The sequence below is a fragment of the Lineus longissimus genome, chromosome 7 (genome assembly GCF_910592395.1).
Source record: "Lineus longissimus chromosome 7, tnLinLong1.2, whole genome shotgun sequence".
Taxonomy (NCBI): Eukaryota; Metazoa; Nemertea; class Pilidiophora; order Heteronemertea; family Lineidae; genus Lineus; species Lineus longissimus.
Window position 1 is genome coordinate 9,923,418 of NC_088314.1, and position 17,269 is coordinate 9,940,686.

Below are 17,269 nucleotides of genomic sequence, written 5' to 3' on the forward strand. Positions count from 1 at the left end.
TTTGCCTATGTGACATATATAGCCTACTGTTTACTTCAATTAAATCAGCACTCAGCATTCTACAAATTGTTATTCTGACTTTCTCATCATGGCCACATGGTCTTTCTCATGTATGAATACAATCAGTCCCTGGAGATACTGACTGCCTCCACTGGTCACATGGTATTTTTCCCATATGAATACAATCAGTCCCTGGACATTCTGACTGCCTCCACTGGCCATATGGTATTTCTCCAGTATGAATACAATCCCAAGATCCCAAGAGATTCAGCTTGTCTTCAATGGCCACATGGTTTTTCCCCCTGTATGAATACAATCAAGCCCTGACCGCCTCCACTGGCCACATATTATTTGCCATTTATGAATAGTTTGTCCTGACTGCCAGGCTTGGCCATATGATGTTTCTCTTTTATAAGTACAATCAGTCCCATGAGATTCTGACGTCTTCCACTGACCACATGGTATTTCTCCCATATGAAGACAAACAGTCCCTGAAGATACTGACTGCCTCCACTGTCACATGGTCTTTCTCCCATATGAATACAATCAGTTCCTAGAGATTCTGACTGCCTCCACTGGCCACGTGGTGTTTCTCTTGTCTTTCCCCAGTCAGTCCCTAATAGGACTGATTGTGGCCAGTGGAGGGACTGTGGCCAGTGAAGGGACTGACTATATTTACGCAGGTGAAATGCCATGTGGCTAGTAGAGGCAGTCGGAATCAATCGGTCACTTGCATAGAGAGGAAAACCTCATGGATAACCAGTGGAGGCAGTCAGAAACTCTTGGGACTTCTTCTTGTCTTCTTTTAAACTGCTTGACTTCTTTAGATGGTTCAGTTGGGGGAGTGTGCACAGGTGCAGGAGGAAGAGTGTTCATTCATATTATTAAAAATCAATGCAATGTCAAAATCTATAATGAATTATAAATAAACTGTGCTGGAACGGAAATGAAGAGGTGAGGTGGGATATCATCAATGGTTTCCATCTTACTTGGTGGTGTGTGCACATCTCGTGGCCAGCAGATGGTGCTTGAACTGTTCCACAGACGTGCATGCGTTCGGATTAAATTTATCTGATTGTATGTATGGATAAGGGAGAAATACTATTTGGCCAGTGGAGGCAGTCAAAATATCTAGGGACTGATTGTATTCACGAGAAATACCACATTGCTAGTTGAGGAAGGTAGAATCTCCAGGGATTGTTCATAAAAGAGTCAGATGGAGGGACTGATTGTATTCCTACAGGAGAAATTCCATGTGGATAGTGATTGCAGTCAGAATCCTTTAGGATAAATGTTATTGATGCAGGAGAAAACCATGTGGCTAGTCCTGAGAGTCAGGAGCAAAGTATGCATACATGGAAAACAACATGCCGACAGTTGTAGCAGTCAGGCCCTGGTCATATTCATACAGGAGAAATACCATGCATCAAGTGCTGGCAGTTAGGACTGACTGTATTCATCTATGGATATTCCATGCGGCCAGTTGAGAACAGAAGAAATATCATCTGGCAACTGAAGGCAGTCAGTCTCTGGGTACTGATTGTATTTACAAGAAGTACCATGTATTCGGTGGAGGCAGTCAGAATCTCTTGGATCTGATTGCATTTATAGAGTAATTCTATATGCGGCCAGTGCTGGCAGTCTGGACCTATTGTATTAATAGAGAAGTTATACGATGTGGCTCATGCATGCAGTCGAAATCTCTTCGGATTAATTGTATTCATACGGGAAATATATATACGATGTGGCCAGGGTAGTCAGCCTCTATGGACTGATTGTCTTCATACTTGAGAAATACCTTGTGGCCAGTGGAGGCAGGCAGTCTCTAGGGACCGATTGTATTCAGACAGGATGAACACCATGTGGCCAGTGGAGGCAGTCAGTCTCTAGGGACCGATTGTATTCAGACAGGATGAACACCATGTGGCCAGTGGAGGCAGTCAGTCTCCAGGGACCGATTGCCAGTGGAGGCAGTCAGTCCTATTCATACAGGAGAAATACCATTTGGCCAGAGGAGGCATAGCGCAGTCAGTCTTTAGGGACGGATTGTCTTCAAACAGGATGAACACCATGTGGCCAGTGGAGGCAGTCCCAGTCCCCACAGGAGGTCCCTGCCTCCTGTGGCCATAGGAGGCAGGGACCCCCCCCCCCCCCCCCCCCCCCAACATCGATTGCAGGAGAGCGGCTTGCCTAAGGACAAAAGCACAATTCGTTTTCGGAATCCACATTTTAGCACCACCCAATGATGATCGTCTGCCACTTGGTAAATTCACTGAGCGGGAGCTTCAAAATTTCTCCTAAAAAAACTTCGATTTTACGTTTCTTTTCGCAAGTAAAGACTTTTTTGGGCGGTGAGTTGATAGATAAGATATCATAGCTCAAACTTACATAGATTTGTAACCCCTTCCTTTCAAATTTCATGATTTTTGTGCAGTGCGCGAAAAATTCTCATGGCGCTCCCATTTTTGACAAACATGACAAATGGGCGTTCATCTCCTCCAAAAAATTTCGATTGGGAGTTCCAGCATCCTGGTCGAGTTGCCTGATTCAGATATTTGTGTTATCTTCGTATTTCTAAGCCTGGTGAACTAGATTTTACAAATAATTTGAGCGTTTTTTCAATTGAAAAACGTGCACCAAAAAATGATAGGCGAGATCGGAATACAATGTTTCAGTGCCCATTGTGTATGCCTGCTGACCATGTGCTATGCCATGTGCATTGTACCTGGCAATTTGCAATGGCAATGTGCCAAACGTACACTGTATATCAAATATAGAAGTTGGATAAACATTAGTGCGAATTTAAGAGGAGTGAGTGAGATTAAAAAGGGGTGCCCCTATGTCTAATCATTACAAAATCAGGAGGGAGAAATTCTAAGGCCCATGGTGAGAGTAAGACATTAATAAGACATTAATCAAGAAGTTGGCCGGGAGGTCTAAAACGTACCATCACCACTTCCGGGCCAACTTCTCAAGTGAAGTATTACAAAAACATATTTTTAGGAGGGGTGCCTCTCCCTTTTTGTAATGTTTGTGGAGAATACAGATCTTTTTGGCTTCCAAGATCGAAAACTCAGCCTACTAATGTACTGAAATTGTGACAATGGTAGTGATACATAGTAAGTATGAAATTCCTTGGTTGTGCCTGGCAAGGACATGAGATTCATGTTGTGTACAGAATTGGTCTTTCAAATACAAAGTCACAACCATGTCCATGATGCTGTATGGGAAAAGTTTTCTAGACAAACTTAAGGGCTTTTGTGGACCATCCTTGTGCAGTCAAATATCGACACATACAAGGTTGAGGTCCTTAGGACAGGTTCCAAGGTTGTGCCTGACAAGGACATGAGATCCGTAATGTCTCCTCTTCCAGATTGAAAATCTGAGATTGTGAAAGGACTTGATGAAACATTGACAAAGAAGGAGATGTACCACCAAACAAACCAAGAGAAGACAAGCTCTTTGGACACAACTAGATGGTCTGGTATACAAAATGTATTTTGAAACCATTTGTGCAGAGGCACCTAACATTGCTTTGCTAGAACTCAATAGGAACCTACCCCTGTGGTTGAAAATTATGTTGTCTAAGTTCTTGTAATTGGCAAGGTCTGCTGTTTTGTAGGATCAGGATTGAAAATGGCTTCCAAACACTGGAGAGTCTGCATGGCTAGTACAGAGGCTCTGGCCATGATGGTTGTGCCGATCGGTCTTCAACATGGAGAACTTTTAGCAGAGTGGAGACTGGAGCCAGGCATCTCAGGTGGGGTACTGTCACATTGGCACTGGCACCAGTGAAACATTGAACTAAAATTTGTCAGTATGAACAAGTTTGAATAAGTTTGGTGACCAGCTACTACAGGAAGCATACCATGAGGACAGTAGTGGACGATTTTCTGACAGGACGTATGACAGTACCTGCCACATTCTTACAAGGTTGGGCTGAGTACGGTACTTGAGGACAATGGGGAGAATTCTCCCAGAATTGTGATTATTACAAACTGATGCATTATCTTTAACTGTTTGCCTTCTTTTTTTAGCCTGGTTTCATAAGGTTGTTTGGCAACCCATCATCTTCATTCTCAGTCTTAGATGGACAGTCCTGTTCGAGTGAAGAATCCATCGTCTGTTGTAATCCATCCCGGCCACCGCATCTGAGGGACTTTGTCAGGACATGGTTGAGGTAGTATATGCAGTAAAAGTTAGCTTGTTAGTGATGAAGATGTTGTCCGCTGCAAATCTGGAGCACTAAGAGAGCATCAGTCAAATAGGGGCCTACAGCTATGCCCATCCTATGACTTGTGATACTGAAAGCTTGACAACAGAGGGAAATGGTCTGGGGTTGTGCCAAGAGCCAGAAGACCGTGACTACTGCAGTCCCACACCACATTCATTGGTTATTGAGAGACCAGTTATAAATGATGACGATGACGACAGAGGATAATGATCTATGAACAGGGGTGATGGCAACTTGCCGTGCCACATAGCTACAAGGTGACCATCTCAACTAGACTACCTTACCGTAAGAAAATGTGAACCAGTCCGCAAGATGTTGAATGCTTCTGGATATTGAAGTAATCAAGAATTGTGTTATATCCTACAAAAATCTAATGGTCTAAGTACTTTTTCAGCCTGGTTTCAATATCATTGGAAAGAACCAGAACCACTACAACAGTAGAAAGCCTGGGTTTGTTCAGCGGGAGTGGATGTCACCGAGGCTGTCCAAGGGAGACTTGTACTACAGTAGAAGAAGACAGAACAGTTTGGTTTGGCGTGGCTAAGTATCCATAGACAAACTGTCAACCAAAGGGGTGGAGACCTCCGAGGCATGATGTTTCTTGTCAGTTTTTTGTGACAGAGTTCATTCCTGTAATTTTGCAGTTTGAAAAGTCCTTGCCTCTGATCCAATGCAGTCGAGCTGCCGACATAGCAATGCCAGTCATTGCACTTGTTATAGTCGACATTGACAAAATTCAGCTAACTAAAGTTTTTGAATTGTCGGAAGAAGAGGAGCAGGGCTCTAAAACAGGATGCCTTGCCGTATATGTACCAAGTAGCCACCTCAGCTAGGCAAGCTTGCTACCATGAAATATCACCTACCAGTCAACAAAAGGATGGAAGCTTCAGGATGTCAAGTGACAGAGAATGTCATGTCTAATGGCATACAAATTTATGCTAGTTATAATAGTATGGTTTCTTTTTCAGCTGAGGTCCAAGATTTGGCGCTGCATGTGTCACATAGCCCCAGGGAAACCATCACAGGATGCTGGGAGACGCTTCAACCTCACATCGGGAATGCCTGCTGTGAACAGTAGCTGAGGGCCGCACCAAGCTAAAGAGTAAACCAGAACTGAATGGATTGTCCGCCTCCTGCATGGGAAGTTTACTCTCGGAGAGCCTTATATAAAACTATTCATCCTCCTAGGCAGAGGGAAAGAATATAGCTATAGATTTCTTGTTAGTTAGTTCTACAGTTAGTATTCTTGTTCAAGGATGCAGACAAGGACGTTAATCATCAATGATCTTTCTGAGAGGCAAACCAACACCCTCCTGGTATTCTTAAGGCACTGTATTTTAGTAATAACTCTGGTATAGCTTAGGTAGTGAAGTGACTCGTTCGTTTTCAGTTTTAAAAGCCATACAATTTGTCGCAATGAACTTTCCTGAGATGGTTGGACTGAGTCCACTGAATGTGATGAAATAATCAACACCTTTTTACAAATGTAATGAACTGTTAGCATTTTGGTGTAACTCCATATAACTGTCAGGTGATTGTGCTCTGAACTGGTGACACTCTGATTGGTCGGAAAGTGTCATTATGGTTCATTCCTTTTCCCAAAATTTGAGACCTGATTGCACCTTTGTTAACACCTGAGAGATGGTGACTTCAAAAGGGCAGGACGGTGGTTAAGCCTATTACGAGTGGATACCACAATCGGGCGAGTCGGATGGAGGCTATTTGGAAACCATTGCACGATCCTGAATCTGCGGTGGGTTGGTACCCTACGCTACGTAAGGAGAAGGTTTCCATGTAAAACTTGTTCCACGTGAATAGGCGGTACTGAGAAAAGATGAGAAGATGCGAATTGGCGCCCTGTGGATATGTCCGTTGATCAGCTAGTGCCAACCCGGTCACTGTCTCCTTGGTCACCATGCCTCGGTCAATGAGCAGGCAAAGCACCCAATGGCTCCGTCAGGAGTACATCGTCAACTTCAGCCTGTAGTCAAACCGGTACGCACAAATATCTTAGCTGCTAGTGATGGACGTGTTGCTTCTCGTCGGGGTAATACAGTACCACTGTGACAATGACCCCATTTTTTTTGTTGGATTCGTTTTCACTGAGGAGTGGTCAATAATGAAAATTTCAGGCTAGTCTGATTGTCATCAGTTCAGAGAGTGATTACCTGACAGTTATGTGGAGTTCCCCCAAAACTGATAACTCTTTCATGCCATTGTAAATTAGCGTTGCTTGTTATATATCGCAATCATTGGACCATTTGTCCTCAGCAAGATTTAATGCTGTGAGAAAAAGCACTGATCATTTATTGTAGATTGTGAAATATATTGGTGTAATTTTGTGTTGCTTCTTTTGTCCTTGGCAAATGTAGGTTAGAAGTTCTCAGAAATTTGCCATAACTTGAGATTGTATCATCCCAGTTTCAACCTCACAGTTCCTGCTCTCGATGTGATTTAAAAATTAGTGCCTTTTATTCATTTGTATTTATTGGAATAAAAATTGTACACATGGCATACCATTGCAGGATTTGAGCTGCAAAGGCCTCATTTCAAGTCGAATGCGTTGTAAGAACAGCATTGTCTCTGCGTCCCTGTTGGAGTAAAGAGTCTGAGAAAGAATTTCTTTGACTAGCAGGTGCTCCAGAGAAACTCCACCTAAAGAATACTGCGTAGTTTGCCTGCAATTTTGGATGTAGAATGCCCAAAAAATGTATGCTCCACTCCTGAATTGGTTATGAATAGGTGTTTTTAAATTACTTTGCCATAGGCCTGATAATTTCAGTGGTCTGCCATAATGTTTGACCTTTCAGGAAATCTCTGCCAAATTGCCTGGGACAATGTCACAACCTGTCTGGGTACTCCAGGAGTGACATCCAAACCATGGGTGTCTACACCAACCTTTAATCTATATTGCCTGGGACAATGTCACAACCTGTCTGGGTACTCCAGGAGTGACATCCAAGCCATGGGTGTCTACACCAACCTTTAATCTATATTGCCTGGGACAATGTCACAACCTGTCTGGATACTCCAGGAGTGACAGCCAAGCCATGGGTGTCTACACCAACCTTTAATCTATATTGCCTGCGACAATGTCACAACCAGTGATGATACTCCAGCAGTGAAGCCTTTCACGCAGATTGTGACATTGTCCCAGCTAGGAGAGGTTGCTCAAATGGTCCATGCCATGACACCAAGCTGAGCCATGTGCCTGTGTTGCCTGAGACAGTCTGTGCTGCCACCTGTTGTATCCATTTTACACAGCAGGGGATCTGAGGAGGTAAGGTTGAAAGAGAGTGGTTGAGTCGCTCTACATTCTCCCTGGATGCAATTGATATTCTAATGAAGGATACTCTTTTCCACGTTTTTATGTACTGTTATCTACATGTACTGTTATCGACACAAGCTTGCAATTAATATCGTCTTATCGGCGAGCAATTTACACTGTTTAAATTCATATCGAGCCATTATTTGATATGGGAAGGCACATGTCTTGTATGTCTCCCTGCAGAGACCATGTCACAACCAATCTGATGACAGTAGCTGCTACAATGTCCCAGATCTGAATAGTAGTTACCGGCTGGCTTCACTCGTCCGAGACCCTGTCACAACCAAGCTGATGACAGTAGCTGTCACAATTCTGATTTCACCATGCTAAAAAATTTATAGACTGTCTTCAGAGAGTATATGTACTATTATAAACAGACATCAGTCGGTCAATTTGACACATATAAGTACTTCCGATTTGCAGGATCCCCTCCCCCATGCCCTTCTATGATGTCCTCTCCTGTTCTCTGTCTTACTGCCCAACATCTCAGGCTGTAGTGTCCCAGGACGTCTTCTGTAGCCACTACATTTGAATGCCTTTTTGTACTGTCTTCTGTCTCTCATCTGCTTTGCACCTCAAAACATCCTTTGTCGCCTCCTAAAGCGACTGCATATACTGTCTCCTGTCCTTTTCTCATTTTCTTTAAGCCACTTCAAAGCGTCTGCCGTCACCTCTGAATGCAAATGCATCTGTGTCCTCCGTCACCTCCCAACACCTCATGCTATCACTGGACATCTTCTATCGCCCCTGAATGCAAATGGCTCGACTGTCTTCTGGGCCATCTCTTCATCTTATCCCACCTCAAAACGTTATGTCACCTCTGAATGCAAATGTCCTCTCCTGTCCTTAGTCACCTCCGAGCATCTCAGGCTGTCCCTGGACATCTTCTGTCACTTCTGCATGCGAGTACTTCTACGTCCAATCTCGACTCTTCATCCACCAAAAAACGTCTTCTGTCGTCTCTGGAATGCGAATGTCCTCTCCTCTTCTGCCCTCTGTCTCACCTCACAATATATTAGGCTGTCCGACTTCCATCGCCTCTGAATGTCAGTGCCTTTACAACTGTCTTCTGTCCTATCTCGTTGGCTCAAGGCACCTCGAAACGTATCGGTGTCGCCTCGAAAAGTGGATGCATACTGTCTTCCGTCCTTGTCTTAAGCCACTTCAAAACGTTTTCCGTCACCTCTGAATGCAAATGCATCTGGTGTCCTCCATAACCCCCTAGCACCTCATGCTTTTTCGGGATGTCTTTGGTCGCCCCTGAATTTGAATGCCTCTACTGTCGTTGGGCCCAAAACCCATCACATCAATCCATCTCAAAACATCCTTTGTCACATCTTAATACGAATGCATCTACTGTCTTCCATCAGCTCCCAACACCTCAGACTATCTATGGACATCATCTGTCGCCTCTGAAGGCGAATGCCTCTGCTTGTGTTATTGTCCTATCTGCTTAAGGCACCTCCAAATGTCTTCTTTTGTCACTCATCTGCCAACATCTCCTGCTGTCTCTGGACGTTTTCTGTCGCCTCTGTTTGAAAATGCCCCTACGTCTTTCGTCCCGTCTCAATATCTAAGTCCATATACAAACGCCTTTATATGCCACATCTGAATGCAAGTGCATCTACTGTCCTATGTCACGTCCAAATACCCCATGCTTTCACTGGACGTCTTCTGTCGCCCCTGAATGCGAATCACTCTTCTGAAGACGTCCAGGGACAGCCTGGGATGTTGAGATGTGACTAAGGACTGACAGGAGAAGACATTTGCGTTCAGAGGCGACAGAAGCCATCAGGGATAGCCTGAGATATTGGGAGGTGGCTGAGGACAGGAGAGGACATTCGCTCGCATTCAGAGATAATAGAATACCTTTTTGTTGGACTTGGATGATGAGGTAGGACGGGTGACTTCAAAGCATTCACATTCAAAGGCGACAGACGGCGTCCGAGATGTTGGGAGGTGACTAAGGACAGGAGAGACATTCGCATTTAGAGGTGACAGAAGACGTTTTTTGTGTCCAAAGATGATACGGCGGGATTGAATTCAGTGACAGACATTCAGAGTATGAGTTGTGGCGTGGTCAGAATTACTCAGGATTTCTCTGGACACCTCAACTGCACTGATGGTCAGATCCAAGTCATGTTCTTGAGCGAAGGACACAAATATATTCTGTTGAAATTTCATTACATTGTTTCGATGTTGACTCTCTGTTACTACCAGAACTTTCAAACCCCCTGTTTAACCACTTCCCCTCAAGCAGATTAGGATCTCGCCTTGAAGTTTGTCACAAAGTGCCAAAACGACCGGACTGACTGTATTCATCGATGGCAATTACATGTGGCATGTTGAGGACGGGAGAAATACAGGGCACCCAGTCTCTGGGTACTGACTGTATTTACAAGAAGTACCGTGTATTCGGTGGAGGCAGTCAGAATCACTTGGGACTGATTGCATTTATAGAGTACATGGTCAGTACTGGCAGTCTGAACCAACTGTATAGAGAAGTTATACCATGTGGCTCATCGATGCAGTCGAAATCTCTTGGGACTGATAGTATTCATACGGAAATAGATATACCATGAGGCTAGGGCAGACAGCCTCTATGGACTGCTTGTCTTCACACTTGAGAAATACCTTGTGGCCAGTGGAGGCAGTCAGATTCTCCAGGGACAGATTGTATTCATGTAGGAGAAATACCATGTGGCCAGTGGAAGCAGTCAGAATCTCCAGGGACTGATTGCATTCATGTGGGAGAAATACCATGTGGCCAGTGGAAGCAGTCAGAATCTCCAGGGACTGACTGCATTCATGTGGGAGAAATACCATGTGGCCAGTGGAAGCAGTCAGAATCTCCAGGGACTGATTGTATTCATGTGGGAGAAATACTGTGTGGCCAGTGGAGGCAGTCAGAATCTCCAGGGACTGATTGCAATCATGTTGGAGAAATACCATGTGGCCAGTGGAGGCAGTCAGAATCTCCAGGGACTGATTGTATTCATGTGGGAGAAATACCATGTGGCCAGTGGAGGCAGTCAGAATCTCCAGGGACTGATTGTATTCATGTGGGAGAAATCCCATGTGGCCAGTGGAGGCAGTCAGAATCTCCAGGGACTGATTGTATACATGTGGGAGAAATACCGTGTGGCCAGTGGAGGCAGTCAGAATCTCCAGGGACTGATTTGCAATCATGTTGAAGAAATACCATGTGGCCAGTGGAGGCAGTCAGAATCTCCAGGGACTGATTGTATTCATGTGGGAGAAATACCATGTGGCCAGTGGAGGCAGTCAGAATCTCCAGGGACTGATTGCATTCATGTGGGAGAAATACCTTGTGGCCAGTGGAGGCAGTCAGACTCTCCAGGGACTGACTGCATTCATGTGGGAGAAATATCATGTGGCCAGTGGAGGCAGTCAGAATCTCCAGGGACTGATTGTATTCATATGGGCGAAGTACCATGTTGCCAGTGGAGACAGTCAGAATCTCCAGGGACTGATTGTATTCATATGGGAGAAATACCATGTGGCCAGTGCACCTTTGACTCTTACCGACATGATGACAGCACAAATCAAATCGCATGTAATTAATTATTCACCAATTTATTTCTTCAAATGACATGTTTAACAGGAAACTCATCATTACATCATGTACATAGTAAGAACTAATTATAAACAAACATATCTACAGAGGATTTGACCTGAAAACAACCACTCCTTAATTTTTTCACGAAGCATACGCTGGACATTGCCTGCAGTGTTGATCGCATCAGAAGAAAACTCTATTTCATTTCAGCCAAGAAAATCTTCCTTCAAGATCTCCATTTTCATGAGAAGAAAAACTGCAAGACTAAAATAGTCCACTACAAAGACAGTTCGGGTCATTTTGGAAGAAAATATCCACCACTACCAGTATATGAGAAGTTATTGGATGACCTTCAACAGATGACCGAGGTGTACTATGGATGAAGCCCAGACCAGATTTTGTGCGGCAGGCTTTCATGTGGAGTCAATTTTTGTAAAAACTGAGATGCATATCATCTCTAAACAGGATAACGACTTCAAAACCTCTTTTTAAATGCCCTGAGTTAGAATTGGGACAAGACCACAGAAAACCTGACTAAAGTTTTCTGGTGTCTTAAGTCCCTGGGACTTATATAGTGCTCTCTTACAGTGTATATCATACAAATATAAATAGTTAAAAAACGAGTGTTTTAAGTTGTTATCCGGGGTATGCAACACAGGATGTCAATGTATTTGGTACTCCAGAAACTCATACTTCACCTTGTAACATATACCAAAATTACTTGCAAGTTTCCGGTGTAAACAACGTCAATTAGTTAACCCAAGCCCAAATGAAATACCTCATACCTTTTAGAAATACTCTTAATCAAACCAGCAGTGCAGCATTTTCATGTTAGCAAAGCTCACCTGATTTTTTTTCAGTTGATATCATGATGATTTTAACCAATTTCAACAATTTTAGTATAATGGATATCTGGTAGTATGAAGACACTCCAGTGGCATATTTCAGAGCTAACATGGAAAAAAAAGAGAAAATCTGGAAGTCAAATTTGTAGTTTTGGCGAGCACATGGATATAGCAATATGCTTAAGTACACAAAATATGATATTTTAAATTCTATTGCTGGCTGGGGTCTGTTTTCAGGTCAATGGTACTACAGGGTGAGGTCAATGACTGTTTGTATGAAACAGGTCAAACTGTAATTCACAAACTTCTTACAGATATAGAAGACAAACTGTACCATAAACATGAACTTGTCCAGCAGTAGACAAATAAACAAGAAGTGCTATACTGAATTTTTACCAGTTGTCAAATTTGCTGTTAAATGGTTCACCTGGAAAATATTCAGAGTCACCTTCAAAGGGAAGGGGACATGTGTACAGAACCTTATCAATTATTTTTTACATTGTGTCGAGTACAGGGAACACTGACTACAGGAAATATAGGAAATAAACATATAGTAATCATCTGAGGCAATCTCTATGTGATATGAACATTACAGCTCACCAAGCCATGGCTCAGGATGGTACCATCACAATGAACTGCAGCCGAGTAAGCCATGGCTCAAGATTGCACCATCACCATGAACAGCTGAGTAAGCCATGGCTCAAGATGGTACCATCACCATAAACAACAGCTGAGCAAGCCATGGCTTAAGATAGTACCATCACCATGAACAACAGCTGAGTAAGCCATGGCTCAAGATGAAATATCAGGATAGCAAGCCATGGCTCAAGATGGTACCATCACCATAAACAACAGCTGAGTAAGCCATGGCTCAAGATGGTACCATCACCACGAACAACAGCTGAGTAAGCCATGGCTCAAGATGAAATATCAGGATAGCAAGCCATGGCTCAAAATGGTACAATCACTATTTACCAGAACAATACAGCCTCTGGTGAGAGTTACGCAAACAACAGTCGGCAAGTTCGATACAAAAACAACAACTGTAGAAGGGTCTAGACAAGGAAAAACTGGACTTTGAGGATGACAACAATGCCAATACAGTTATGAACAATATCAAAGGAGGCCTCTCAGCGTACAAGTAGGCCCTGGTGAGAGATTAGCAGGTTGCCTCTAGATGACAGTACAGATTCCATTCTTTGATATAAGCAGTTCAGTTTGCAGCCCATGCCTCCATCTCTTTAACAGACTGAAATCAAAGCACAAGACATGTAACGAGAACTTTTCTACCATCTCGTCATTGCACTGCACTTATCATACAAGTCAATTCACAGTTCAGGGTTAACGTATCACTTCAAAAGTAATACGTTTTTGGTGGTAATGAGGTGAAGATATATCAATTGATACATCCCATTAATCTAGACAGAGCATATTGAGGAAGTTAGGGGAAGACCTGCAGTTCATTTCAACCCCAGTAAACTACAGTGATGGATCTACAGTGGTGTGTAGCACCGAGGTGCCCCCTCTCTCTTCGAATCCGGGATCCGCCACTGCAGTATGCTGTCCATAGGGATATACTACTACAAACAATATTCTACACACACTATACCAGACACCATCAGGATTGAGATACCCCTTAGTTTCTCAGGAAAATGTTGAAATGATCAGTATACTTTATGTCTTGCAGAAACTTTTAACTAATGACAAAATAATTTCCTTTGGTGAAAATGTACTGGTGTCTGCATGAGAACTCTCTCCAAACATTTACTGTGATGACATATCATGAGGTCGGCTCAAGACTTGGCTGAGTCAGGACCATCTTCAGTGGAGCAATGCCTTGATCCGGCCTTGAAAAGGCACTATATTAGTGTTTATTAGTGTTTATTATTGTTATTAATATTATCATTACAATGTAAATATCCAATGGTTATTGTCAGTCATTTTCTTTTGATATGTTACTGCTAATGAAACAAAACAAAATAATGAATTACTAGATTTCTGTACCCGTTTGGGAATGCTATCGAAATGCAACAACAGAATCAGACATAACAAAGACCTTGGCAATACTACAACACAAATGACAGGCCTTTGCTCAGGCCTGCTTCCCAGGCTAAAAAAAATATTCTTGGTGAAACTACCTTGAATTTTATAGAAATTTAGCACAAACTGTGTGCACACTTTCCTGACCGTGGTGCATTTTCATTGTTTTTTGGGAATACTGAACAAGAACAGCACAAAAATTACGGCCACAATAAAGTCTTCAATCCAGATTCATAAATTCTATTCTGCTCTACAAAGTAAGGTTATATTCAGTCTTTTTGCACAAAGTTAGAAAACACCGAAATTTATTCTATCTTTTAACTTGCGTGTATTGCTTTGTTACATTCGAGAATACTCTAGCCAGGCAACCAGTGTGCACAGCCTAAAATCCAGTCGTGCCAGAATGAAGCAACCTCTAATAATTTTCCTTAAATAACTAATATATCGATTAAAATAATTACATAATCATCACAAGAATTACTTTTCAAAACTTAAATAAATGTATATTAATCCAGAAACTACATTATGTTGTGAAGTATTTGATTCACCCCAAGCTTGACGGTTTTTAGCAATGTTCAGTATTTTTGGTTATTGTAGATAGAGGTACTAAATGAATAGTTTCATCGCAAAAAATGACATGCTCCATATCCAGCATTTTAGAGTTGATTGGACCACGGCAATGCCCATACGATCTCTGATCAGTCCTACACAGTTCAGAGAATTCGGGACAACAGTAGAACTTCTATGACAAAAACGTCCAAAAGTTTCCAATGGATTTTCAGTTAGATTCAAACTTCGAAACCAATTTTCTCAAAATGGCAAAAATGAATATATTGTTTTGCGATGAAACTCTTCAAATACTCGTGCGATAAAAGAAAACTTGGGAAAAGTGAAGAGAAAGCCGAGGACATTGCTAAGACATGTAAGAGGATCTTGACCTGTTAGGCCCATTGCAGACAAGTGTTTTTATCGCAGCGATGTACAAAGCTTACTGCTGCGTTAAGTTACGAGTCTCTGTGGGCAAATCAGTCAGCATTAGGTTTGAGGTTATTGCATCCCACACTGATGACCAATCTTTATCGCGGGCAACTGCAATGACCCCCAACAGACAAGCAATCTTTGTTGCATGTGATAAATATCACACGTTGCTCGTATGCACTTTCTATTGTGTATAAAAATGGATGCTATCATATTCCCTTCTGTACCAGATCTCATTAACTCTATCATGTTTAGTGGATAAAATATAATTGTTGTACACACAATGAAAAATACAGGTTTTCATGAGACACATATTTACAGCTGCTACAACTCGTAGCTGTATCGAATAATAATGAAGAAATCATTTTGATCAAATTTAACACAAGGGTAAGAATCAAAATATATTTATATTCATATGTTGATACTCAACAAACACAAGGTGTTAGGATGCACTTCTCCACATCAGCTTGGTTGTAAAAACAACTTCTATACCTTGAACATGACCGATGAAATAAATGTACTAGGACTAACCTGGGAACATCAACTTGTACCAGACTGTGAGGTCCTCGAGAGAAAGCCTTGAAAAAATGATCAACAAATACCTGTCCGTGACTTTACACTGTGTCTTGAATAATTGATACGAGAAAGAACCCCCACACACTGAACAACTGAATGATTTCTTGTTGAACTTACAAAATGCCTTTCAGGAGAAAAATGTCACTGCAGCATTCAAACAGTCTAACAGTCTAAAATGATCTTTATTCATTTAAGTGCCCCGAAAACAAGGAATTTAAATCACCGTTACTTGCAATTATTATCACTGCTATGTGCCTCTCGTTAGTGGGTATTAAAACCAATAATCACTGGGTTCGAACTGATTGCAGGTCACCGCGATCAGCAATTCTTGTCGCAGGCACTGTGATGACCACTGCAAACAAGCAAGTTTTGTTGCATGCACTGCAATTTAAATCGCTTGTTTCCGTGGCGCTTAATTGTCTTCGTCTCAAGAAACCGTCAACGAAATATTATTTACATTTCCCACAATCAGCGGGAGAAATGTGCTGACTCAGCACACTAGTAATTTGAACAAATCACCTATTAACTAATTGGGCAATTCTTATCACTTGAAACTGCAAAGTTGACCAATTTTACTTGTTGGAAGTGTCTTTACATCAAAATGATCCATGGTTTTATTTTGATCTTAGAAAAATAATGATGATTGCGACTATCGGAGATCGGATATGTTGCTTTTTGATCCAAACATTCGTACGAGCTGTTCTTCGTATTCGTCTATATTTCTCTTCATGACTTCCATGCACGGACCGAGAAGGCGTTCAAACGCATCCACATCCAACACTGGAAGAGAGAACAACAAGAATAGGAGTAAGGCTGGACTGGAAGAGAGAACAACAAGAAAAGGTGTAAGGTTGCACTGGAAGAGAGAACAACAAGAATAGGTGTAAGGTTGCACTGGAAAAGAGAACAAAAAGAATAGGTGTAAGGTTGCACTGGAAAAGAGAACAACAAGAATAGGTGTAAAGTTGCACTGGAAGAGAGAACAACAAGAATAGGTGTAAGGTTGCACTGGAAAAGAGAACAACAAGAATAGGTGTAAAGTTGCACTGGAAGAGAGAACAACAAGAATAGGTGTAAGGTTGCACTGGAAAAGAGAACAACAGGAATAGGTGTAAGGTTGCACTGGAAAAGAGAACAACAAGAATAGGAGTAAGGTTGCACTGGAAAAGAGAACAACAAGAATAGGAGTAAGGTTGCACTGGAAAAGAGAACAACAGGAATAGGTGTAAGGTTGCACTGGAAAAGAGAACAACAAGAATAGGTGTAAAGTTGCACTGGAAGAGAGAACAACAAGAATAGGTGTAAGGTTGCACTGGAAGAGAGAACAACAGGAATAGGTGTAAGGTTGCACTGGAAGAGAGAACAACAGGAATAGGTGTAAGGTTTCACTTGAAGAGAGAACAACAAGAATAGGTGTAAGGTTTCACTTGAAGAGAGAACAACAAGAATAGGTGTAAGGTTGCACTGGAAGAGAGAACAACAAGAATAGGAGTAAGGTTGCACTGGAAGAGAGAACAACAAGAATAGGTGTAAGGTTTCACTTGAAGAGAGAACAACAAGAATAGGAGTAAGATTCTTCTGGTTGATTCAAAGTATTTTTTGGTATTTTTTTCAGACACAATATCTCGCCAATCTCCAGATGTAGTGACAAGGAGAAATGAGGTCAAATATTTGACATTTGAAAAACA

At 42.2% G+C, this 17,269-nt stretch overlaps 1 protein-coding gene across 6 annotated transcripts in view; it reads right to left on the minus strand.

Annotated features, from left to right (window-relative positions):
• Positions 1-11,142: 11,142 nt before the first annotated feature.
• Positions 11,143-17,269, minus strand: part of LOC135491508 (cAMP-dependent protein kinase type II regulatory subunit-like) — an 84,858-nt gene continuing 78,731 nt past the window's right edge. For all 6 annotated transcript variants that reach the window (XM_064777425.1, XM_064777429.1, XM_064777428.1 and 3 more), the window contains exon 13: positions 11,143-16,361. In XM_064777425.1, coding sequence (XP_064633495.1) covers positions 16,231-16,361 — 131 coding nt within the window. In that variant the 3' untranslated portion in view covers positions 11,143-16,230. The remainder of the gene's footprint in view (positions 16,362-17,269) is intronic.